Source organism: Mchenga conophoros, linkage group LG20 (assembly GCF_057382185.1).
Source record: "Mchenga conophoros isolate Kocher_MC1m ecotype Shallow Benthic linkage group LG20, M_conophoros_male_GT1.1, whole genome shotgun sequence".
In the NCBI taxonomy this organism is placed as follows: Eukaryota; Metazoa; Chordata; class Actinopteri; order Cichliformes; family Cichlidae; genus Mchenga; species Mchenga conophoros.
In genome coordinates this window covers 30,964,195-30,990,411 of record NC_140545.1, presented here as the reverse complement: position 1 = coordinate 30,990,411, position 26,217 = coordinate 30,964,195, and the positions used below count along the sequence as shown (strand labels likewise).

Sequence of the window (26,217 nt, the reverse complement as noted above, 5' to 3'; positions counted from 1 at the left end):
GACAAAGATGGGACACCAGTCGGTTCAGGTATTAAACACAGAACACATTGTCAGATTAATTGTGTGATTGTGCTGTAAATATTAAATGTACCGGACTTACATTTTAATCCCTCTGTCCTCTAGTATTGCTTTGCTTTGAACGGGTTTCCATTCAATTTAGAAATGAGTGATTTGTATTTCATGTTTTAGGCTGCTGCCCTAAGAAGACAATATTGTAATTACAATAAGCTTCTTATACGCTGATACAATTATTGAGGTGAGGAGTTTATTCTGTTGCGTGAAAGTGGGACCTTATGCTCTTTCAATTTAGAAAACAACACAAGTTTGATGAGGATAAAGAAATTTGATCCCAGAGCATATGCCACGTCTTTGGGGAATTATTTTATGCCAACAGAGAACAGCTGGCGATACATTTATCACCTTGCTACTGTCTGGGATTATGTGGTCAACATAGCAGTAGTGTAAGAAGTACACAAATCCTTCACGTGCGTAAAGTACTACAAATGCAAAATGCACAGTTTCAAGTAAAAGTCCTGCACTGGAGATAGTATGAGTATGGCCCTTTTGACTTATATCTTCATGCTTTTCATTATTAGATAGCAAATGAAGTATATTACTTCTTTTATTGTGAGATTATTAATGACGAAACAAAGAAAAAATAAATTCTGCAGCACAAACAATCTCTTTAAAACGTCTCTTATCCCAGCATTCTTGAACATATCATGGATTTCCAACTTTTTGGACCTTGTGAGCTAGTTAAATGAAACATCCCGGATAGTTTCTACTACTAAACACTCACAAACAACTGAAAAGCATTAAGGGTCCTGAAGCAGACACTTATTGTGAAAGGTCACAATCTATTTTTGAGGATGTGTTATAAGATTGTTACCTTACACTACACATATGAGACTTTAAATCAACATATTGTTGATTCAGTGTACAGATTTGACTGTTTTTTTTAAAGTATCGCGATAATTCTTTCTTTCTCTCCAATCTGCACGTCATGGAAATAATCGTTGCAGTCCTCACAGGCAGTCCTGCATGTCGTGCAGATGCAGCAGGGAGTCACTGCTTAAACATATCTGCATCAGTAACGGCACTCTAAAGTTACCATAACAGTGGAAAGGGACTATTTTTGCATTAAATACTTTAACTTTTAAAACGTCTATCCGCCTAATTACAGTCCCATACACTGGCTTTTCAGCACAGTAATTGTACTAGTCATGAAGTATCTTAGAGCCCAGTATTAGTTATTTCAGTCCAACAGTGGGAGCTGAATGTTTCCTTTTCACCGCTGGCACAGAAAACGCGGAGGACGAAAATGAAGACGTGTGTCTTTAAAGGGTTAACGGGGGGAGGAGGCGCAGCAGCGGTCAGCTCGCCTGGGTGGAGTGAACTTTAGATATGTAGTACAACAAATTAGCCAGGAGGAGAGCGGTGTGGCAGAGTGAAAACCCCCTAAAAGACTAGATTACTCGCTTAAGAAAAAACCCATCCTGGCCGGTAAGAGACGCTCCAAACACTGAGCTGAGATGAGTGATGTGAGCGAAGAGTCGCTGCTGGATTATTTCTACTCGGCCGGGGGCGACTCAGGCAGAGTCAAAAATGCAGATATACTGAGGACATTTAAGCCTTTTATTGGGCACAGTGACTTGCAGTTACGTGGTAAGTAACCAGAGGTTGTATCGTGGATTTAACTCCGTGGAAATATTAGGCGGAAAAAAAACCGGGCAGATGAAATGAGATGAGGTCGTGCTGCATCATTAGAGCGGGATGGCAAAATACCAACTGACCTCGTGTTAGTATGACAGTCCTCATAGTAAGACTAACATTTATCTTTTGGTTTGTTTGTGTTTTAAACACGCAACATCCCCTTTGTCTGCTTTAACAAACGGCTTTGGGGTCGTTTTCATTGTTTTCAGTTGGAAAGGAGACATCTGGTTTACATTAAAAAGCCCCTCCAATGAGTTTCAGCAGGAATTGTGTCATTTCCTCCCTCGGGCACGTTTCTAACTCAAACAGAGGACCCGAGCCACCCCATCAACAAAACATGTCACTATGCAGTGTCACAAGAAGGCCCCGTGGCTCCTCCTCAGAAATGAAAACGACCAGTGGTTATAACTAATTATTACTTGGCTTTTATGCACCATTTGAGCCCAGGATCAGTGTATTTGCCATAGAGACTTTTTCTCCTGTTCTTCTCCACCCACCCACCCACCTACTACAGATGCTTATGCAATCATGTCCTGAGTCACTGCTGACACCACGATTCTTCTGTTATTGGGTTTCTGCAGAAAAAAAAAGTGTTTGCGAGTAAAGTTGTGTAACTCTATGTACTCATAGATATGCTTAGCTAAAACAACATTCTAACATTCTGACAAATAACCTCACTTTCATAGAAGATATCGGAACTATAGAGAGAAAGGGTAACATTTTAGCTACAAATTATTTGAAAAAGTTACACCTTTAAGCATTAAAATATACCGTATGCCTTTGGCAGACAGAAGGTTTGCTTTGACTGCCTTATTTGGTCTGGTGATAGCCTATATATAAAGATGGACATAACCAGCATGAAGTCATCCACTGTGTAGTGCAATCGTGTTATGAAGCCTCAAACCCTTTATTATACTTATTTTTTCCATGTCCTTAAGTGCACTTGCTGCCAGATGAGCCACCTCCTACTGACCATTAAAAATCTGTTTCTGCATTGGCTTCCCTTTGTAGACCCTGTATCCATATCCATGTTTTGTAGACTGTGGGTTATGACTATAATCGGTCCATAATTTAATTGGTATATTTATTGACTGGATGAACTAACTATTTTTATCAGCCATGGGTTACCTTCAACCAATGACATCAATGACCCATAGAGAATGAAGACGTAGTTGGAGCAGTTTTGAAAGGGTTGACTACACTCAGCATAGCTACATAGGTAATTATCAATTGATAATTACCTACGTAAAAACAATTTTACATAGAAGCACATTCATAAGCAGTCACTTTCAAAACCTTACAGGTTTTAAGCTTCGTGTTCGTTGACACGCCCAAAATACCCATAGCTTTGAACTTATTGGCCAGCAGTTCCTTACAATGGCTTGATTAACATGCTGCCATAGACTGTGTGGTAGCACTGGGCAGAGACAGATAATTAACAGTCAACTCTAGCAGAAGGAAAAGAAAATGGAAAGATGGATTTTCATTCTTTTCTTCAGGTTTCTTATTGTTAGAATCATATGGCTGCATTATAGAAGATTTCACTCCCTGTACAGTGGAGTCCTTGGGTCCTGCACAACTCTGTTGCTTGTGAAGCTCGCACACAAGAATTTCACTCACATGTGCTGTACCAATGTACCTGCACATGTGATGTGACAATAAAAGTGATTTGATTTGATTTGGTCATGAAGAGGAAAATTAGCTATAAATAACAATACCACTTTTGTTCAAGACTGTAAACATGTTTATTTCAGCAGTAAATTGTGGCATTTTAACATATGGGTCTCTGGAGAATGGCTTGCTAAAGCGGCCTCTGGAAGATCTCTTGGCAAATATGATTGGCTTAATTATTTTTAGACTGCACACAAAAGTCACAGACAAAAGAAACAGAACTCTATGTAGGTGTGACTAACTGAAATACATACCAGCAGGTATTTAAAGCAGAAGCAACATCTCATACTGTTTTTGTGTATTGTGCAAACAGATAAAGCAAAGATTTAACAGCTCAGGGAGTTATGAACTAAACAATAACAGGCGTCTGTGTCATAGAGTGGCAGCACCCGAACTAAACGTGCACATCAAACTGGTTTGGTGACAGAAACACAGTTAAAGGTGTCACTTGAAACCACTTGAAGTTAGTGGTTATATCAGACCACATGAAGCTGCAGCACGGTGTATCAACTTAATAGCACGTTAAGGTTTATGAATACATTTTCTCTTTTCTCTAACAGGAGGATTATTTGTTTTTATTTTATCTTTTCAAAAGCTGTGCAGCACATCTCTTTTGTGTAGGTGTGCCTGCTAAACTAACAGCTGCGAGTAAGAGCACGTCTCACGAAGGCAAACAATGAGCTTGTAATGCTGTATCTAGTCCCTGTTCAGCAGTGATTTTACTTTTGTGACTGCCTGGAAATGCAAACATATTTTAACCTTCTCAAATGATTATCCAGAGTGACCTTGTATTGCAGTTGCCAGCATGCACTGTCCAGATGCTGCATCAGCACTGCAGTTGTTGACAGAGGTTTAGAGAGCTGCTTTGATGCTCTGCCATCTGACATCGCTGTCCAATTAGAAAAGTGCTTCCCACACATTTAAAGTCTGTCGTGGCATGCGGTTGCAGCTTTTCCTCGTGTAATTGTGGCGATAGTGTTTTAATCATAATTAAGTCCACATGCATGACTGGATGTAGACCTCTAATGGGGGCGTTTTTGTGCGTTTTTTTTAAATCAGACAACAAATCTGGGGCAGCTGGTAAAAGTGTAGCAGTGTTTGAGGGGAGGGGGGTACATGAAAGTGAGTTTGTGCGTGGGTTGCTTGTTTTTTTGCAGACCTCTGGCTAACAAGTAACTAGCACATACACGATATTACCCACTGTGCCATGCAAGGAATTCTTTTGTTTAGGCAGATGTAAGTGGCCACTTCCTTTGGATTTCCTGTTGTTGCGAATGCGAACTTTGCAACTGTCTCCCTACAAATGTTCTTTCCGTCCACATGAGGAAAAGGAAACGCTCCAATTGTCCCGAGCCGCATACTCACATAAACACCTTGGCGTGAATGGAATACCTACGTCTGGAAAGGTTTATGTTTGCGAAGCCGTCCTGGCTGCCTGATGATTAGTGTTAGCTTTTAATCACACTTTCTGCACAAGCCTGATATCTGCTCACTGGTGTAAACAAAGGGCAGGAAGCTTTATCTGATCAGCTCGTCACTTTGTTTGGTTCTCACAGGAAAGATTCACTGTAGGTTTTCAAGTGACTCGAGTTTTTAGCCTAAGGGATAAGTTAAATTCTGTTTACATATTTGGCTGGAGGGGAACGTATTTTCTCTTTCTTTAAACTGAAGATTGTAAAACATCTGCTCTGCCAGTAGTGTTCTCATCCAAACCTCATTTGTCTTGTTACTTCAGATAAAGTAACAGAACCCAACAGCTTTACCGGCAGACTCACAAACAACACATCTAGTATAAACACTAGAAATATATTCAGCTCCGTTATTGTGCTGTTTAATAAATATTATCTATTGTGCATCTTTGGGTATCTTAAGGTCTATGTACGCAAAACACATTCTTCTTATTGTCTTACGTCCAGCATCCACATCACTATAACAGTGTTTTGTGTCCTTTTTTCCATCCTTATTTGACTTTTTGAGTATTGGAAGCACTCATGTTTTAAAAAAACATTAGAAACTATATTTAGTTTCCTGTTTTTGAACTCAAATATTTTTTCTTTTGCAGCCAAATACCGAGAGGAATTCAAGCTAATCATTGACCGAATCGCTGTGGTGAAGTCTGAGAATGTAAGTAAACTACTCAAATATTTTTACCTTTTCTGGGAAAAGTTATTCTCTCATTGATTTTCCAGTCATACGTCTTACACAGAGGCCATGCTGTGAAAGGCTCAGCGGAACCATCGTGACTGAACAAGGGGTTGTCCAATCTGTTCAATCTTTGTTTTGTAGAACCGTTTGTACCCACTGGTTTCCCCCAGGGGACACAGCTGCAGTTTGTGTTTCTAGACACTATTTCCATGAAGCGTTCTCATATGTAGACTAAAAATTCCTGCAAGAATAAACAGAGTAAACTCATCTGAGTTATAGATTTGATGTTTCTTTCTTGAAGAAACAGTTTGAAATGAACAGCACGCTTATCTGTGTGATAAATGTGAGGATACAGAGGGAGGTCTGGAGACTTAGCTCGCTGATCACTCTTTAAAAAGAAACACCTATCAGCAGCTTTAAAGTTCAGTAAATGACAAAATATCAAACCTGTGTAAATGTGCAAAAGAAGACGTTTAAAAACAAATTTTGGTGCTCTAACAGTTTCTTTTGGCAAATGCAGATACCAAATGCTAATCCCTGTAAACCAGCAATGTGTCGTTTTTACATTTATGTTTATCAGATTTAAACAGACTAGATGTAAAAGGTTATTTAATGGCTTACTGTGGAGTTTCATGCCTTTTGATGGAGCACGGTTGTAATTTTTTGTAAAGAAACTAATTTAGTCCTGGGTTTAACTTTGTACTTAAAGCTGCACTAGATCTAATCTAGATGAGCCCTCCTCCTGCAGCTCCCCCAGTCTGTTCTAAACTACACAAATATTTATAGTACAGTACTGACCGGATCTGTTCTGAAAAAACAAAAAACAACAATCCAAAAAACGGTTTGACCAAAATCTTCACAACAGTTAAACTTTATAAATCCTGAAAATTGGAAGAAGTGCTGGCGTGTTACATCCTCTCAGATCACTTGAATCACAGCATGCTAAGAGACAGGCATGTGTCTCATAACTCCTGGTCCTATACATAACAGCCTCTGTGGGCCCCCTTCTTTTCTTGATCCATATTTCTCACACGTCTTCTGATATATTTTTTTAAACAAAGAATAAGCCAACAACTGTGCACAACAATGTGTAGTGGTCCTAAAGATAGCCAGTAATCAAATGTTTGTTTATTTATTTAAAATTTTTTATGTCTATAAATCTATATCATTCAGTCCTCATTTCTCACTGTAGTATAAAATCACTAATTGTTAAATGAGTTTTGCTTTGAGAGGTCAAAAGGTGACCACCTAGGCCACCGTGATTGTAAATAATGTGCATATATTTTTTTTTTCATATTTTGGATGGACAGAAACATTATGTGCATATTTTGATAATATCTTTAGAATTTAAAGTAATGAAGGAATGAATGAACTGTAAAGCACAAATTGCAGTACCTTGATAAAGTATTAATAATAATAGTAGGTTGAAATGCAAAGTTAGGTTTATGATTTCCTGTTTGTGCTCCTTTTATGTTAATTAAGTACCCAGCAAATATTTTTTAATTAATTCAGAAGCATTGTCATCGTGACATTTTAAAATCCTGTTTCATCAGCCTGGCTGGTTTCCTCAGGCCTTCTTTACCTCACAGCACAGCTGTTAAAAACAATGGGTCCAACACACGATAAAGGCTAATGCTGCCTTATGTTAGCACTGCTAAGCTTTCTGTTGCTATTGCTAATTGCTATCGATATATGAGTAACTTTTAGTTGCCACTGAACAAGCATATTTTGTGTCAACATCATTTGTTGATGGACTTGTTGCTCTTTCTGAAATTAAGTGCCATGCATTTAATGATGGTAATTTGTGCTGGTGATTTTACCACTACAATGGCCTGCTAAGAAATTATTATGGACTTTTCGTCTAATGATGCCAGCTGTAGATAGATGTGAGAGTACTATTGATTTTCCCATCAGAATCTTGGCATCATATACTTTACTAACCTACATAATATATGATCCAATCTGCAGACTTTACAGTGCTTACATTCATGTAACCTGGACAAAGTTTTTTTTAGTTGATGCTACAAAAAATTCTTTAATATTCCAACAAGATTTATTTAAATAGTAAGGCTGTAGCTAAGGATTGTTGTAAATTAATCTGCTTCAGCAGTAAACGGTGTCTGGGGTTAGTATCTTTAAGTGTTTATCTTCTAGCTGCCTAACTGTCCAAAATCCAATGATTTTCAATACTGACAGAGAACAGCAGCAAATCCTCACACTGAGGAATTAGATGAGATCAGTTAATCAAGCAGCTGAATGATCACCTCAGCTGTAATTCAAAGAAGCTAACTCAGCTTTTGAGGTTTAATAATTGGGTTCAAAGGGCATTAAAGATGTGAGGTCCAGCAAAATGATTAAAGACGTACTGATGAGTGTGATTAATGCACAAATTACTTTAATGTATCTAATGGTTCTTAGTTAGAAGCTACAGCAAGTGCTTCTAAAATTCACCTGACTGTGTGGTAGTACTGTTTCCTGCTTTATTTAACATGGATGTTGTACCGTTTCAATGTCTTTTACAGGGTGAGAAATATCTTATCCTCAAGAAGAAATACAGGAACTTGGTGCAAGAGCGAGAGGCCAAGCATCTTAGGCCAGATGGAGACCGACAGAGACATCTGAGTCCAGCGAGAACAACAACAACCTCAGTGCAGTGGGAAGTGACAGATGCCCCGACATCTACTCATCATGAGAAGGAGGAACAAGATGTGCCAATGTCATGTGGAGAGGCTGACGCCACAGCAGAGGTGAATTTGAAATCAGCTCACTATTCTTTACTCATTGTGAAAGCCAGAAAAACTGTGGGACAGACAGGGTGTGGTTAAGTTACAACACTGGGTGCTAAAGTGTAAATCGCCAAATTTATTTCTCGCCTCAGTACTCTGTGGCTACTCTTTATGTTAGTGACACACTTTTCTAAACAAGGGCGTTGCTGTTCGAATGCTTCGGGTTTTTTCGCCCCTCTAATCTTAGCAAGTGTCAGCATTTACTGACAGAGCCGCTGTGTGAGAGAATAAAAAGCTGTTTTGTTTTGGCAAATCTAAGAATAAGCAATGTCCAAGGCCTTCTGTCTTTGCATAAAGGGCATCGTTGTTTAATACATACAACCAACTGTCAACAAACATTATACTCCGTAACCTCATAGTCATCATCCAACCATATTGTTCATGCAATAAAATTACATTTATGCTATGCTGCTTTTAGTATTTTCACACATGATTAGTCTGAGCAGGTACTGAAGTAAACATTATCTGCCCACACCAGATGGTGAAGGACGCTAAAAAGCAAGCAAAATGCTCATTCTGGCTGTTAACCAACACTCGACACAGCTGAATGTTTGGCCTGTAAACACTCAGCTCACAAATTAGGATCACACAAAGTTTATCAGACACTGTATCTGTGCTCCTGTAGGACCAGCGAAAAGGTGCAGACCCTGTGCACCACTCTCCACGGCCACCTCCTGCCATCCAGATCCATGAAGCCCCAGAGCAAAGCAACGCAGAGGATGAGCTGGACAGAGATTCTGGGTCAAAGGTGACAGTTTGTTTAACTTAGAGGCAGTGTTTATTCTGGTATTTCCTGGCACAGAATAGTACCATCGGTGCCTTTCACACACCTGCAAAATGCAAACCCACTCACTAGCAGAGACGTGTGTGCTGGACGGTCACGTTTGCAGGAAAACTGAGATGCAGTGTAAAAAGAAAATAAAAATAAATGCCAGAAACTCATTTTAAAAAGCTGGGCATGTTTACAAGTCTGCATTTCTTTTAAAAAAACATCTTGTATGATCGCTTCAGTTGTAATATCAAAAAGTTGCCCGTTTATGGTTAATATTGAACCTGTGCTATGTAAACAACACATGCAGGAATCCAGCCTGTAAGAGAATTGCTGGCAGTGAAGAATTCAAAATAGAAAATGAAAATATTATTTTGTGATCATTTGAATTTTATAACAAGAATTTTAATCCAGGTAGAAACCAGAGTCTTTAATTCTGTGAAAAAGAGTTTAGACTGGCACTAATACTGCTGGAGAGGCTTATGTCTGTGCATTAGTTGTTTTAGACAGTTTTAGGTATCTGGTTAATTGGAAACCCTTTGTATCTGAAGATCTTAAAATAAATGTAACGTCCTTTTGATAAAAGCTGCAGGCCTTTCAGAAGGACATTCACTGCAGGTTCATTCTCAACATTTAGCGTCTTTCACTGTACTTTGTCAGAGGAAGGGAAAGACTTCAGGGGAAATGGGAAACACTGACTCCTTTCACCCACCAGGTGGTGCCAAATAAATTAACTAGATTTGTAACCACATGTTAAATGTGAGAGGGAGGAGGACCAGTCGGGGGAGAATCTGCATTTAAACTAAGCCCTCTTATCATGGTAAGCAGCAACATGTTGAAGATCATTAGACATGGGGATTCATCCCAGGGACTTTCCTCGATGACCTGCACGACACGTAGATGAAATGTGTTGATGTGCGAGTGTGTTAATGTAGGACTTGAAGCAGATTAGGTGTGTTTATTTAAGGTGTCTTGATGCATGCTCAATCATCCAGGTAATCCAGGTAAGGAAATCCTAGAAAGTTGATGCTGGACGCTCCGTCTAGACAAACAGAATGAGCCTTATGGTGTTTATTTATGGTGGTAGCCACTACAACCTTTGATATAAGTACACCTTTTAAAGTGTTGACAGTTGTTTCATGTTACAGAGACCATCTGCCAACTGTGATATTTGGTTCTTGGATTAGAAAAGAAAAAGATATTTAGATTATCACAGTTCCCAGAAGTATTTGGGAGGAAACCATCATCACTTTGTTGTCTTATCCACTAAAAGAATTAACAACATGGTGTTGCGCCACAAAGTTGCTGGGTGTAAAGTTGATGTCCAATCTGATTTTCTTCCCACAGACATTGCCCAAATGTCTGTGCTACCTTATAATCTTCTCAGACCTGTCGAAATTTGGCCCGCTTCTCGAGAAGCGCTAAGGCAGGAGTGGCTCCACATCAAGAGGTTTTAGTGTGTCATGTGGTTCTCCATAGGGCAGATCTGCTAAACTCATGTTGGTCACAACGGATTACAACTAGAGCACAACTGAAAAAGGTGATTTATCAGTGCTGGCATGTGCGTTGGAGAGTTAAATAAAAATAAATTGATAAAGTTATTTAGAAATGGTACTTTCCATTAGTTTATTCTTCAGAGAGTGGCGAAAATGTTAGTCACACTATGAATGGTATGGTCATTGTACGACAATGATCCAGACTGACATACCTGTAAACTCATATTCACAAATTGCACTGCAGCCCTGAGCTTTTCTAGATGCCACCTGACTGAGGTATGCAAATGTTGAAGCAGTCACATTTGATATTAGCTTCTCTTTAACCCATCAGATCTCCGGTACAAAATCTGTGAGATGCCAAGTTGCTGGTAATAATGTGTCAATGCACCTCCCTCATCTAAACTTAAAGGAGTATTTTTTTAGTAGTGCAAATGTGTGTGAAGACATTCCCTGCTGTGTGGTTCATGTGAGAAAGAACAGCTGTGGAAAATGTTGATTCTCCAGAAATAGTCAAAATTGAATGTGAAACAGCTTACATCTATCAGAACAATTGGCACAAACGTTTGGATAGAAATTAATAAAATATAATTTCTAAAAAGAAATATACATTTTTAGATTTAGACATGAATGTAGTCTTGAAATCATTCTCGATTCTTATGTTCAGCACTGTAAACCTGAACAAATTAGAACTTGTATAGTTGTAAGTCTTTTTAAGTTTATGAACTTAAAAGTTGAAGCTTATCAGAACATTATGAGAACAACAATATTTTGACTACATTTGATATGCATATTCTGACAAAAGTTTTAAAAAAGTCATAATAATTAAATTCAGAAATATTTAGTAAGTAGAACTTAATCAGTGATCAATTTGCTTTGATCAATGGGCCTTGATCAGTAGTTGTTGATCAATGGTCATGAGAATTTGCATATTAATGATGAAGGAACTGACTCACAGCCCATTGTTTCTTTCAATGGTGCTAGGTGCTAGTTTCAGTCAAGTTTTAGTTTTTGTGTAATGTGCTGTTTATAAGATTGGGGAAACCTGCAGTCAGCTGAGACTGAAGAAGTCATTTTGATGAGTGACGAAATGTTTCTCACACCAAAAACGCTACGTCCAGATAAACAGAATCAACCTTTTGGGAACTAGAACTTAAAGTTTTCATTTATGTCTCCCATGTGAATAAGTTGACAAAACTTAAAAGGAAGCACAACAGAGTCACTTTTTAGGTTTACCAAAACTCTGTTTGAACTCCTTTGAAGGTTGGACCTCTGAGTACACATGCATTGGGGGGGGGGAGTGCAATACAGGAGAACTACTTAGTCAGTTTAAAATTAATTGAACTATGAAGAAGTGATAGTTGTGGCTCTTCTCCATACAGTGCTATTTGTTCAAGTTCCTCCATACTAGTGTAAGAGATACCTGTATGGAGGTATCTTGGAGTATCCAAGAGATGCCCCAAATTTTGCCTGCCAGCATGTATGCTACAGTGAGAACACATTTAGTGGTGTGGCTAGCATATTTAGTTTGTAGAAATATTAGACATTGTTGAAAAAGAAAAAAAACAATAATTCTCACTTTCAAAAGGCTGAGGTTCAGCAACATCTTCCTCTCAAAAAGCTCAGCCATTTCCACATGGTCATATCGCTAAAGGTTAATTTGTCTTTTTTTTTTTTTTTTTTTTTTTAAACAGCTCACATCACTTACCTAACAAATACTCCTGCCCTTTTTTATCAGTTCTGAAATCTTTATGAGCTTCATCCCCTTAAATTTGAAAGACTTTGTCGTAATGTCTGTATACAATAGCAGTTTGTCTCAGCTGCCGTAGCAAACTCAGTCAGCTAAATTAGTGAAGTGGCTAGGTTAGCTTATTAGCTGTTAGCTAGCTGCCACTACAAAGAATAGATTTGCTGACATTTCACTAAAATGCTTTAGAAAAGAGAGAAATCTAAAGAAAATTCAAGTACGTACTGTGATACAAACAATGCTGTTAAAGGTCAACAGTGACTAATACAGAGCCACTTACAGCCAGTGTTCCTTGCTTTTCAATGAGTCTTCCAATCAAACAACTGCAGACAAGTGGATGGACCCCTATACTTGACAGGAAATGACCTCACTAGTGAAGTCTATTTTAGAAAATAAAAATCTAAGTAAAAAGGTCTGACTGTTTTTAAAGCTTGCAGATAAATGCCTCAATAAATTCATTATTTTTAAGTCAAATTGTTTTTGTTTTTTTTACATATTATAAAATTTCTATGAAATATTTAAAGAAAGAAATAAAAGCAAAAAAAAGATAAATATTGTTAAACTTTGTGTATAATGTTAGTGCAACAACCTGTGAGCAACCGATAAAAGGACATTCTAAATCAATCTCAATCAACCCAGCTGATATACCGACTAAACATGTATGTTTGGGATCAAATTAACCCCAGGAGTAAGATGTCTGCCATATAATTTAAATAATTTAGTAAAATTAAATTATATTTAGGTATCTAATATCCAAAATAGTTGAAGTTGATTCAAAATAATAAGTTGAATTAACTCAAATAAAAGAAAGTGTTAGATGAATTAAGCTTTTTTGAGGTACTCGAACTAATGTAAAAATATGTTTACATTACTTAGTTTATTTAAGTACTTTCAACGTTTGGGTTTACAGTGAGATTATAAAAGTTGATGAGTTTTAAAAGCCTTGCAAGCCTGTTCATCCATCCATCCATTCATCTGGCTGGTGTAGTAGCTTTGCCATGATTGGTTCCTCACCCTGTTTTTAAGCGAAAGCCCGGACACTCTTCGAAGGAAGCTCATTTTTTCTGCTTGCATATTATTTGGGTCACTACCCTCAGCTTGTGGCAATAGGTGAGGGTAAGAATGCAGACTGGCTGGTAAATTAGCAGCTTTGCTTTCACACTCCAGCTAATTTTGCTAATCAGTTGGCTTTTTCCTCTTACTCCCATGATGAGGTTAACATTTGTGGAGGCACATTTGTTTTAAGTGAAATATCTTTACTCAACTATGTGAAGATATTTATGTAACAATAACTTCAGGAATTCTTTGAAGAATACTGATATGCTAAGATGGAGAACTAACAATTACCTGCTAAACATCCCACTGTAACCATGTAATAATGGGAAGTTTTAGCTCAAAGCATTTCTGTCTTTAAGTACATCCTCAGTGTCTGTTGACTCAGTGGCCTGTTTAACTGTGGCACTTCAATAAATATTTAGATTTTGGACAAATGGTCACTTTTAGGACCGCTTGAGAATAATTTTAAAGGCGAGGTGAAAATTCAAACAAAAACCATCATTTTGACAGTGAAAATAATGCTTATACGCCTTAAAACAGTGCTGAAATGGTCTTTGCTAAAATTGAGATTCTTTCATCCTCTTCTGTCTTTCCCTTGAATACATACCCAACAATGGTATTTTGTTTTCTCTGTCTGTTATTACTGGTCGCCAGCAAAAATAGCTAAAAACGCATGTGTGCCAGAGTGGAGTAGGCTGGATAAATATCATCCCTCCACTTTTCGTGTTCGGCAGAGTGACATGTGCAGTTTGTGCCACAGACATGAAAGGGCCGAGTGTTCTAACATGATGTCTCTGTGTGAGCTGAGAACAATGTGCAATTCTCTCACACATAAATCAACCACTATGACACTTTTATACACCGCTTTCATTATTTAAGAAGTTCTCTTCTTGACCTCTTTACACTAATATGGTGACAAAAACATATGGCCTGACTGCAGGAGAGTTGTTTTTTGGGTTAATTGTTAATTGGATTGTTATTCATTACCCCTTATGTGTGAATGCGTCACCTCTGTCTCGCTGTCTCATTACCTATCTATCTGTCTCACACCCTTTGGTCACATCTCGCCGGCTGGAAAACATCACAGCAGTGTGACCAGTGTGTGAAAAAGTGTGTGTCCTGTGATCTCAAATCATGTTGTGGGAGTGTTATGACTGAAACAGTAGTTAACTTTTATCAGAGCTCAGCTTTTTGTCACCTCTGAGTAACACTCTTCTGACTTTGTGTTTCAGTCTGAGTCGGAGCAAGACGAGGAGGGTACAGGCAGTGTGGGCTCTGCTTCTGTCGCTGTAAGTGCTTCTAGCTCTTTTTTCTATTGCTTTATTATTGATGAAGAGATATAAGTGAACCATTTCAGGAGTAGAGCCGCTGAAGTTTCCTTTTTGTCTCATTAACATGTGTCAATCATGGATTTGGCCTTGTAAATACACATTCACTCTCCCTGTGGTTTCACTAAACAAACAGCAGACGTTAAAATCCAAACCGTTGAAACCAGCTTCATCATGGGCGTCTCCCACAATGTGTCAGCTGGCTGTGACTAGTAGCATGTAGGAAATGGATTAGAGGTTTGTGGCCTCAGCACTATCAAAAGAGCCCATAACAGGATGTGTGTGTTTGTGTGTGTGTGTGTCCTAGCTGGATCCTTTAGAGAAGGAGTGGATCTATTCTGCTGCCGGTGCTCGAGTCCCTGACCTCTCTCAGCTGCTCAGACAGGACCGCGCACTGGCAAACAAGAAGGTAGTGCTGCCCTCTGCCTCAGTGCTTAAAGGATAAATCCAGTTTAGTACAAATTGGACATTTTACTATTATCACTGGATTTGATGGGGCAAAAAACACAAACAGCCAAACAATCAGAAAGTTTCACTTTAAACACATAACTCCTTTTCCAGACTTATTTAGAAAAGGAAAAAATGGTAAAACTATTATTGAAAACTGTTTTGGAATTGGGTAACGCTGGCGAAGGACAGATATAATATAACAAAGTGGGCACAAGGTAAATTTTAATGAGGCCTCGCTAGACTGTCAACTTGTTAAGAAGGTATTCCATGAAGAAACCCATGAAAAAAAGGTCTCTGATAAGTTAAGAATACTTCTTACAATCAAAAGTATAAACAAAGATACGAATGTTAATTAACCTGCTAAATTACGACAGGTGAAGTAATAAAATGTATCTTCTCACAATGCAACATGGAAAGAAGATCAGTTTTACATGGAAATCTTGGAATATGGTGGTAATTGCCAAACAACTAACCATTGATACAAACCAAGTGCACCACGAAGGTATGATGCATCCCATCACACCCTAAAAACGTGACAGATTATGGTAGAAATTCTGTATTATGTAATCTTTTACATATATATTTAGTGTCGACATTTGTCAAAAAGGGTACAAGAGATGTAATAAACTTAAATGATTTGTTCTTACTGAAGCAGATAACACCGATTACTCATTATTAAACTATAATTAAAATAAATATTAGGCTTAGCGGTGGGTCAGTGAACACCCGTTGATCTGAAAAAATTTATATTTCATTACAGTTTTGCTGAGGTTGCTGGCTGTTGCTAGGTAAAATCAGTTGCAAAGAGGTATGCGGTGCTGCAAAGTTGTGCTTTTGAAAAAGTGCAGCAGGGCAGAATTTCTACTCTGAAGGGACAATTCAGTTGGTAGTTGTTGGGCTTATGCAAAGAAGACAGACTTTAGTGGTACTTAAAGAGTCTCCTGACATAGCAACACAATCCACACCCTGACGACCTGATTCATGTTCCAACTAACGGTTGGTCATCACAGTGCAAGAGCTTTAGAGGAAATTTGTCTCCCCTTTGGTACTTACACAGTAACTTGTAACTTACTTTACCCAGTCTATTTATTTATTTATTATGTTTACTGAAACAATTAGTCACACAGCATTAATACAGACAACAGCATCAGGGGTTTTTAAAAAGCTATTCTTGGTCTCGTCTTTTTAATCTTCACAGTCCACACCTGCTGGAAAATTACAGCAGTGAGCAAAAGGGGCTTTAAAACGCTGCTGGTTCTGTAGTTCCAGGAAGTACTTGAGTAAGGATAAAATCTGATTGCTTCCTTGCTTGTGTTTCTGTCCATGTCAGAATTCAATGGTTATTCTAGTATTAAAGACATAAATAAATGATGACTGAAAAAAAGATGAGTAAACAAAAAGAAAACATATCTAACCGTTTCAAATGGCTGGAATAATAATTAATATTTGTTTTCACTAATACTTGTGTTCTTGTTCTATTTTTGGTGGGGTGGTGATACCAGGATTTCACTTCAGTGAGTATTTGATACCCTATACGTAGCATGTTGCAGTATTATATCTACTTTGTGTTCATTGTTGTTTATCGTTCAATGACTATTTCTGACCTGTTGCTTCTCGCGTTCTCTTTTTGACACACGATGGCCCCTGGCTGTGACCGTGCCCACCTTTTCCAGGGTGTAAGTTTCACACATCATACTTCCATCTGCATCCTGTAGAAATTCGAAGTTCATTTCCAATGCCCTTTGGGAAAATTCTCAATGCATCTGCAATGACTTGTACTCAGATTTGTCTTTCGCTTTCGTAACGTTTACAAGCTCATCCTGCTGCAATTTTTTCCCCTTAATAGTATTCTGAGAACTCTGTGTTAAAACATCCAGATCACGCATTTCAAAGGTCCACTATCAAAAGGATTATGAAAGATAGCTTTTTAGCTCCTGTGCCCCCCTGACAACCCAAATCCTTTTATTTGTCTCCCTGTGCGCTTAAGAGATTTTGAGCTCCTGTTTGTTGTCCCTCCCCTGTGTCACAGTTCTCACACCGTCCTGTGGCCATGGCAGACCACCTTCTAAGAGTAGCCTTAAGCCTTTGCCATCTCTACCCGGACAAGATAGCACGGCCGCCATTGAAGTTTAGGGAGATGGGGAGGGAGGGGGGGATTAAGGAGAGTCTTAATGCCCCACAAAGAGTTCACCCACTTAAAGATAATCTGAAAGTAATAGAGGAGGCTGGGATTAATTGTAGAACAATGCTGGTTGTGTCCCTGGGAAGGTGCTAATTCCCCCTCAGGCCTCTTTGATGTTCCTCTTTAGCCTTCAGCCTTTCCCTGCTCTGCAGTGGTAGAAGCATTTCCAGAGATAATGCACAGTGATACCGACAATCAAAAAGTCACACGACTGCTGGCGTCTTTAACACTGGGAATTATTATATTTGATCTTTTGCTGGCTTGATTTTACTTAACAGAGGTTTAGCCGAGTGTACCACATAGCAAGCTGCAAATCACACGTTTGAGCAGCACTGAAGGGATTACCCTTCAGTGTTGGGAGGACTTAAGTGTTTCCTGTTCTGACAAAATGTTTGTGAGGATAAGGTGGATTTATAGATATGCTCTTCAAACAGTGACCTAAAAGTGAAGGCTTAACACAGGTCATCTCACCTGAATGCAGCACTTCTCACCCCAGAGTCTAATGGCCTTTCTCTCTTCCTGTTCTCCTCATTACGTGGGCCTCCGTTTCTGCCGTGATGGACTTCCCCTGCCACACAGTTTGTAAGTACATCATTAGCCCATCACTCCTCTCTATCTTCCTCCACATCCAGGGAAGTGTCAGGCACACAAGGCCTTTGTGTCCCCTGTCGATGTCCTCTTTAGCCACCACTTCCCTCACTGGAGAGCACGTGGTGGGGACAGAGCCATCCCTGAGTGAGCAGACAGGTGGGGGGTTACCTCAGTGTGCAGGAACAGAAACGAGAGGTGCAGGAGGGAAAGACGCAGCATCCTGTTCAGCCTCGTCCATCACTCCTGCCCACTGAGAAACCCGCTGAGCCGCCTGTCAAAGAGCCCCTTGGCCAATCTGTCTTAAGCTGTGACAGGGGACAGACAAAAGAGATGGAGATACTCCAGCCAGACAGCATCTATCACAATCTGTCTCGCAGACGAGCGACGCAGAGAGATGGAGCTACATATGGCTTCCTCTTTGCCTTCAGTGGATAAGATAGATTTTTCTGTTGCCAGCTGTTGAACCAACTTGTTTTGCTATGAGCATTAGGAGTTCTGGACAAAATTTTAAGCACTGGTAGTGTCAGTTTCTCTTGATATTTAAGTCACAGGTTGACCATCCAATCCTCTGAGAAACTTTATCTGGTCCCAACATTTCTAAACATCTACTACATTAAAAAAAGGTGTTGACAGCATTAATAAGACCGTTTTTTACTAGTCTCGTGGGTACAGAAGATTCTGTTTCCCATACAGATTGGTGGAAATGACACAAGTTACACAATACGCATATTAATGCTGACAAATTTGACTGATATAAAATTTTTGAAATATTTAGTGTGAAAATGAACATAATATGAGGATTTATTACTAATGGGGTATGACAGAAAAAAGGACAAAATGCTAATATATCCACTTAATTTGTCCAAAAGATTGAATTTTTATACATATTACACATAAAGGTATATATATTATACACATTTTTAAACAGCTGCAAGTTTTTTAAAGATCTGAGGCATTCAAAGACTGTCAAGTATTTATTTTAAAGAAAACAGAGATATTTAGCTTTGTAACGGAAGTGTACTGGTAGTTGTAATGGTAATTTATATAATGCAGTGTGCTTCTAATTTGAGAGAAAGAAAAAAATCATTGCTGATTTTTCACAGCCACACGTTTTTATCAAATAACGTCAGTATTTTTTATGTTATGTTGTAGCAGTGAATAGTAGTAGTGAGATCGTTCGACCAGTTAAACTCATAAAATCATCACGATAAAAGAGTTTTTTTCATTTTATTTGATCCCCTGTGAAGCTGTTCAGTTAACCGAAGTAAAGAGGTTACAGGGTTTTCATCTGTCCGCAGTTAACATGTAATTCTGAAATGGTTACTGTTTGATTTGCTCTGTTAAGGGTCAAACTGCTGAAGGGATGGATGTGGTTACTTAGCTGACATCTGCACCTACGCTGCTTTCACCTGTTGATAGCCCATAATTATGCAGCTTAAAGTGTAGGAAAAACAGAGGAGATCACAGTTCTAGTCAGACAGGTGGATATGATTTGCATGTGCTGCGTGTACACATGCGTATTATTTTCACACCTATGAACATATTTTTGCTTGAGGACCTCTCCGTGTATCTCTCAGACTTCTATCATGGGAGCTCTTGTTTTCCTCCTTGACGTGTGCTGACAGTAGTGCGGTGATGTCTGGGTGGGTCTCCCCTCTGCGGGTCACACTAACATCATCAATCTTCCCCCTGGTGACAGGCGGCTGGGCCCCCCAACTGTGGGCACAGGGCTGTGTTGTTTTGTAATTAGGCTTCGTTAGATGGCAGGAAACCATCCCTCCATCTTACCATCTCTCCACAGCCCTCCCCCGTGCACAGCTGGCCCTCTGAACTCAGATAGCCAATAAGAAGCCCAGCTCACTGTGAACCACTTGTAATAATGCCAAATATTATCTGATCATATTTTTAGGACTAACAAATGTTTCCCTATTCCAAACAGACAGCTCTGCACTGGGCTGCCAAACATGGCAATGAGGAAATGGCCACACTCGTGGTTAATGCCGGTGGCGATGTCAACATTAAATCAGTGAGTGCATTTTTTTTCCCCTTAACTTTAGACAATAAGTTTAAAAGGGCACTCTTAACGATTTCATGCTTCACATTATGTATTTAAGTTCTAAAAAATGTATCCAAATAAAAAGAATCCCTACATATTCTAACATTCACTTCCCAGTATCCATGTCTTATACTATCCACTAATGTAGAAGTCCTATTTATATTTAACATTATCCAAGTCACAGTTGGAGCACTCGTATGCACAGAAAAGCATGAAACCCTGTCATTTGATTCATCAGTCCAAAACATTTAAGTACTATATTAGTATATACATACTTCTTTGATGATAATGTAAAAGGTAGAAGACGTATTATGGGAGACTAATGCAGATCTACAAGTATAAATGCAAGCAACAATATTGCCCAGAGAACTATAAATTGCACTTTAATGAATGGCTGTTTGGCTAGTTTAGCCTGAATGCTTAAAAGTTCAGGCTCTAGGCTTACCACCAGAGACAAAGAATAAATTACAGCTGTTTTTATAAGCAGTGTCTCCATCGTGGGTGAACTGAAACCACAGCAGTGCCCTTGTAAATTTTATTTCAGTTATGCTTTAGTGTAAAATCGCAGTCATTGTTTTCTTCATGGCGTTCTTCTTTCTTGCAGCACGTGAGTAACCAGGCTTTTCCCGGGCACGGATGGGTAATGTACAGTAAATGATTTGTCTTGAAAGAACAACCGCCTCGCTGCTGGCCTCTTCTGCTGTGATGTAATGCTCCTAAAAGATCTCTGTGAAGATCCAGCTGTACAAATGTATTACAGGAGCACGGCTGCTGCGGGTCTACTCCACTAATAAATCATGTCATGTCATTTTAATTGTTTCCCAAAACAGTGCGTCAATGTGCCAGCATGCACAACTCTACAACTATGCAATTTTCAGAGAATTACATGCAATTATGTTTTTATCATTATCTGGTGTTTCCATAACCTTTGCTAATTTGTATATTCTTTTCCATGCTGTTTTCATTGGCTGTCCTTGGGCCTGGGAAACTCTAGGGGGTAGGTACTTTCAGCAACCTTCCAGCACTTTGCCAAAGTTATTCCCCTCAACTCCACACAAAGTCAAAATGTAAACTCGAAACTCTTTTTATGTGTCGGTTGAGTGACTGTTTTTGGCGTGTTTGCATACCAAGCGGCCTCACCAAGAAATTACCTTCAGAATACACATGTACTTGCATGTTTTCATTTTGTTTTACACTTATTTTTGCTCTGCAGGGATACACACCTTTACACATCGCAGCGTTACATGGACATCGGCACATTCTTGACCTGCTCGTAGGGACATACGGTAAAAAGTGGTTTTGTTTAACCTACTGGTGCCACAAAAAATGCTTTGCAAGTTTTCGCCACTGAAAAAGAATCTTGCAAGTAATTCAAAGAGTAACAGCTGGTTACCTCATGTAGGTAGATTTGTTTACCTTTAGATTATGTGTCATTCCTTAAAGCTTTTGGTGTAAGATGTCAGTGAAGTATCTGCTTAGGCTTATCTGCTGCTTAGTCTCTGCTTTCAGTCATTTATTTTTTGTCTTACCAGGGGCTAAAGAAAACTTGCGGGACTACAGTGGTCATCTTGCCTGCCATTATCTTAACATCAAAGAAGCAGAAGGTCCAGATGAAGACTGTGAGCTACGTGAGTGAATGATTCTTCTAGTTTTGCTGCTAAAACTATTTGATGACCTTCCCTGCTGTGGTTTTGTATTTTGTTTAAATTCTTTATTTGGAATTAGCTCCTTTGAAAATAGGATTAATACACTTCAGGCTCATCCACACAAATGTGCATGGGGTGAAAAAGATATAGGGGAATATGTGCGTTATTCTCAGTCTTATGTTTTTCTTTTCAGACACTGGTGATCAAGTAAAACGGAACAATACAAACAGTGTAACGCATGAGAATTAAATCCCCCGTCCACTCGGTGCTATTTTGCCAACTGTGTCATCTAACTTCAACATTTTAATATAAAATCAACAATATCAGCTGCACAAAATAGAATCAATAATAATAAATAGATATTCAGCTTCATTACATTCCTACATATCAGACTTGCCTGAGATATGTAGTCTGCTTAGATGTTTTCTGCTTTGTGCAGAGCAACAACTGCAGTGCGTCGGCCCTCTAATACCCACATCTGTAAACAGGGAATGCCAGTCAGGTTGGGGTTGATCGTTTCACACAGCAGTGTGTGTCTGTATCAGCCCATCACAGCAGCTTTACCATTACAAACAGTGATCATAATTTCTTCAGAGACACCCTGCATAGCAAGAGTTTGATGCTGCAGGATGCATGTTAAAAATCAAGGTGGGGGATGAATTCTTTAAAATATCCTTTTAAAGAAACTTTCCTGTTCACAATAGGAGTGTTTCAAAAAAATATCTACATCCAGAAGAAAACACAAAAAGCAACAGGTGGTGATATAACTCTAGAAGTATAGAAGTGTCGGCCAATCAGCAGCCTAGGAGGGATAGTTATTAGACAAACAAACACGGCACATGGCAGTACAAAGGAAAATCTGAAAATACAGCCGTATATGCTGACGTCCATGTTCTTTTCTTACAGCAATACACACTGAACGCATGAAGTAAAACAAATTAGTTCACACATTTGACACTTAACTCCTCGTCCACACATAAGCAGTTTTTTAAACATTTGGTTTTGAAAAGGAATCCTTGGTTTATCACAAGTCACTGGGACTGTGTTTGATTTAAGCAGCTCTAACCACACTTTAAGTTGAAATAAATAAATAAATAATAAATAAGTAAAAATATTTTTTTAGGAATAGCTCAACATTTTGGAAAACATAGAAATTATGTAAGCCTGCCTATCTAAATACTTGCATATCACTTTTCTTTAATAATATTTATATATTTTTACTATATTCGAATTTATTCTACTAACTGTAGTAACACAACCGGTTTCATTTCTTTTAAATAACAATTGATGTAACTGCATATTTATGGACACTGACACTAATAGAAACTATGAATCCCCTGTCACTCCTCTGTGACATTCAGTAACCCCATCCTGAGTCATTTTCCTTTTGCCAAAAGGAAAAACAACACTTGCTCCTCATCCAGGCTTGTAGTGCAGCTACACTGAAGACAGTATTCAATACAGAGGAAGTGATCAGGTTTTATTGATTAGTAAATCTGTGATGTTTTGGACTCAAAAACGTACCTAACCGTCTAACCCCCTGCAAGCAATGTGCACTGAAGGATGAAGGATTAAATAAGGAATTTCTGGACAGCGGAACTTAAACTTGGACCCAAATTCAAATTTGAAAAGGCTGTTGGAAGACATCCATAGAAATATGCAGATTTACTTTATCCGCTTCTGTTTTTGAACAGAGGAATGTCACTCTGTCTGCACACCAACTGTGAAGTAGACAGTTACTGTAGTTTTGCATAACTATCTGGTGTAGGAGGGAACAGCAGTGTTCTGTGTTTATGATAAGCTAAGCTACACCACATTGGTGTTTATTTCCTGATCTAAACTCGACAAGACAGAGGAGAGGACTGTTTTCCCAAATGTTGAAGTTTTTTTTTATGCCATGTCCCGTCCTGAAACACCTCTCTACAGTTTGTGCCCATTAATGGCAATAAAAAAAAAAGGATTTGATTGACTCAGAAATCATCAAACCTTGGTTTCACTACAAAGTTTCACCTGCATTGTTACTATGTATCAGCTACTATTAGTGTAACATCGGACACTGTATAGAACACTGTGGTTCTTTCACTCATTAATGAATTTTGTTTCTTATGCTTTCAGAGTTTCAAGTAACTCAGGCCAGGGAGCGGAACAAGAACAGGAAGTTGGCATCGTTGTTTCACTCCAAGAAGAAGTGGGGGTCAGCAGAGGAGCTGGCTCCGATAGAGGAGGAGAGGACAGCGTCACATCAGCTCGCACTTCCTGCTTTTAGACCCAGAAAATTCTCCCGCTGAGGGAAAACAAACTCCAGGGTCAACCCTGTTCTGACGCTGTTCCCACACTCACTCTGTCACTCACTTTGCCCTTTCAGGCATTCATATTTACACACATGTACCAAGTATTAATGTGTATATTTATTATATGTACACACACACACACACACACACACACACACACACACACACACACACACACACACACACACACACACACACACACACACACACAGGATTCACACCTGTGCTTACAGATCCAATCAAATGTTTGCCACCTAAACAAAATTAGAGAAACCAGGTATACTTGTTCATGCATATAATCCATATTTTTCCTCACAGCTTGTTTAAATATTTTTTTGAATTTTTAATTTTGTTGATCAATGTTCTTCAGTGTTACTTAAAGTGACACATGCCTTACAAGTTTTCCTTAAGCTGATGGTCAAGCTAGTGATTTTCTCTATTTTTCTTGTTTTATTGTTTACAAATTCAATGAAAAGACCAAAAATGATAACGTCTTAGTCTCCCTCTCTATACTTGTTCAGCCTTTCAGTGGTTTTCAGATCTCTAACTTTTAAAAAATTGCTCAAGAATGCACATTTTTAAGAGTGACCACCGAATCAAAACTTTGTATTATTGGAGAGTATTTTTAGTCGTACATCGGCTGGCTTAGTAAGAATTTAGGGATTAAAATAAACTACAGTTTTAACGATAAATAATACACCACACTGATCTGTAGTTGGTAGGTTTTTAAGCAACGGCTGAGCATTCTGGCACAGAAAAAAAAAGTCTGACTTTAAGTTGAGCGATAATACTTCTCATTTCCATATATACAAATAAAAGTTACCAGACTTGGCCCTTAAAAGGATCATTTAATGTCTTTTGTATGTTTCGGTCCTTTAAATGCACCATAACTTAAGCTGAACATTGCAGTTAAACTGATTTCCTTCAGTCCTTGACAGCAGCTAACGTTAATTATGTGGTAAAAGTATTATTTAAAACTTAACACTCTTAAGGGAATGTACAGAACAGTGCCTCACTGCAAATATAATTCACAAAAACACTAAATTTAGCATTTAACCATTTCATTTCACTCTGCTTCTTTAAAAAAAACTTTGCTCATTGCCCTCCTTTCAACAAAAATAAAATACTAAACCTTCCCTCTTTTTCTCGCGCTCCTCCTCCTCCACCAGCTCACACTCAAATACAGAGTCTATAACACGACTTTATAAATGAGCAGCTGGAAAATTCACCCAGTAATGAGATAATGCAATCAAAACAAGGATAAATATTTGTTGTGTCTAAGCTGTCTAAAGCAGGTTTCTTACAAATGACTTTTCAGACAGCACTGAAGATTAGTTTCTTGAGTAAATGAATAAGCATTTGCCTGTTTGCATAATATTTGGCAGCTGTGCTTCTAATTTGTAGTAACTGGGCTAAACATACAAAACTATTATTTTTTTCTTTTTAGATCTTGAGATTTAGTGCAAAGCAGTATTAGCATTTTTGCAAGCCTATATCTCTGCTGTGCCCCTGCTGGTTACTCTCAGGTTAGAATAACTGTGTATCTGACGTGAGGCAGTTTTTCTTAGTTTGGTGGTAAAATAACTCTGAGCACAGATGAAGTGACTCTGTTACTCGATGAAGGATTGTTAGGGAAACAAAAAGTGGTGTTTGCTGATTGTACTTGATTTGCTCACCAGCTGTTTATCAAAATGCCTGGTAACTTTTTTTTTTAAATGCGTTGTTACATTGTGTTCTAAAGATTTTGCCAGCTGCTTTTAATGCTTTAAAAGTGACATATTCATTACTTTTATGTTGTTGGCAAAGATTCTCATTTTGTGTCATTTATTTTTAATCTAATTCTAGCCTCAGTTACATTTTTGCACATTATTTATATAATGAAGATATTTTGTAATTAAACTGCCTTTTATATGAAGGTGCGTGACTTTGAATTTTCTTCCATCAACATTGTTGAGCGTCTACTTATTTGCGACATTGAAATCGACTTGGCCGTTCACACCGCGGCTTCCCTGGCTTGTAATATTGCTTTGTTTTCTCTTTCTATACAATAACCCCGGTTTTTCTTTAAGCTGCCTTTGATCTTACTTCAACTTACATGACTTGGTGGGCTACAGATGGAGTAAATATGGGCCCTGCTAACTCGCCATACGGCTTTAGACCTTAATACCTGATTAGCTGAAAAGGGCAGCACTTGCTTTTGGTTCTTGGATATCAGACAACACAGAGGGGAACAGAGGCAAGTGTTTTTGTGCTTCATTTTTGAAGCGGGGATGTTGTGGGGGGGATAAGAGGG

The 26,217-nt window shown here is 38.6% G+C and overlaps 1 protein-coding gene across 1 annotated transcript; it reads left to right on the top strand.

Annotated features, from left to right (window-relative positions):
- The first annotated feature begins 1,398 nt into the window (after positions 1 to 1,398).
- On the top strand, positions 1,399 to 25,839 carry LOC146551138 (uncharacterized). The gene is made up of 11 exons (XM_085260160.1): positions 1,399 to 1,665; positions 5,447 to 5,508; positions 8,052 to 8,276; positions 8,941 to 9,063; positions 14,613 to 14,669; positions 15,016 to 15,117; positions 17,993 to 18,007; positions 19,871 to 19,963; positions 21,201 to 21,273; positions 21,520 to 21,615; positions 23,749 to 25,839. Exons 1-11 carry the CDS (start codon positions 1,533 to 1,535, stop codon positions 23,919 to 23,921), a joined length of 1,152 nt encoding a protein of 383 aa, XP_085116286.1. The 5' UTR covers positions 1,399 to 1,532; the 3' UTR covers positions 23,922 to 25,839.
- Positions 25,840 to 26,217: the final 378 nt, after the last annotated feature.

Excerpts from the sequence above, each read along its gene's own strand:
- LOC146551138 (XM_085260160.1), top strand. The coding sequence starts at position 1,533 with ATGAGTGATGTGAGCGAAGAGTCGCTGCTGGATTATTTCTACTCGGCC. Across the intron at positions 5,509-8,051 it reads CTGTGGTGAAGTCTGAGAAT|GGTGAGAAATATCTTATCCT; the intron begins GTAAGTAAACTA and ends TGTCTTTTACAG. Across the intron at positions 14,670-15,015 it reads TGGGCTCTGCTTCTGTCGCT|CTGGATCCTTTAGAGAAGGA; the intron begins GTAAGTGCTTCT and ends TGTGTGTCCTAG.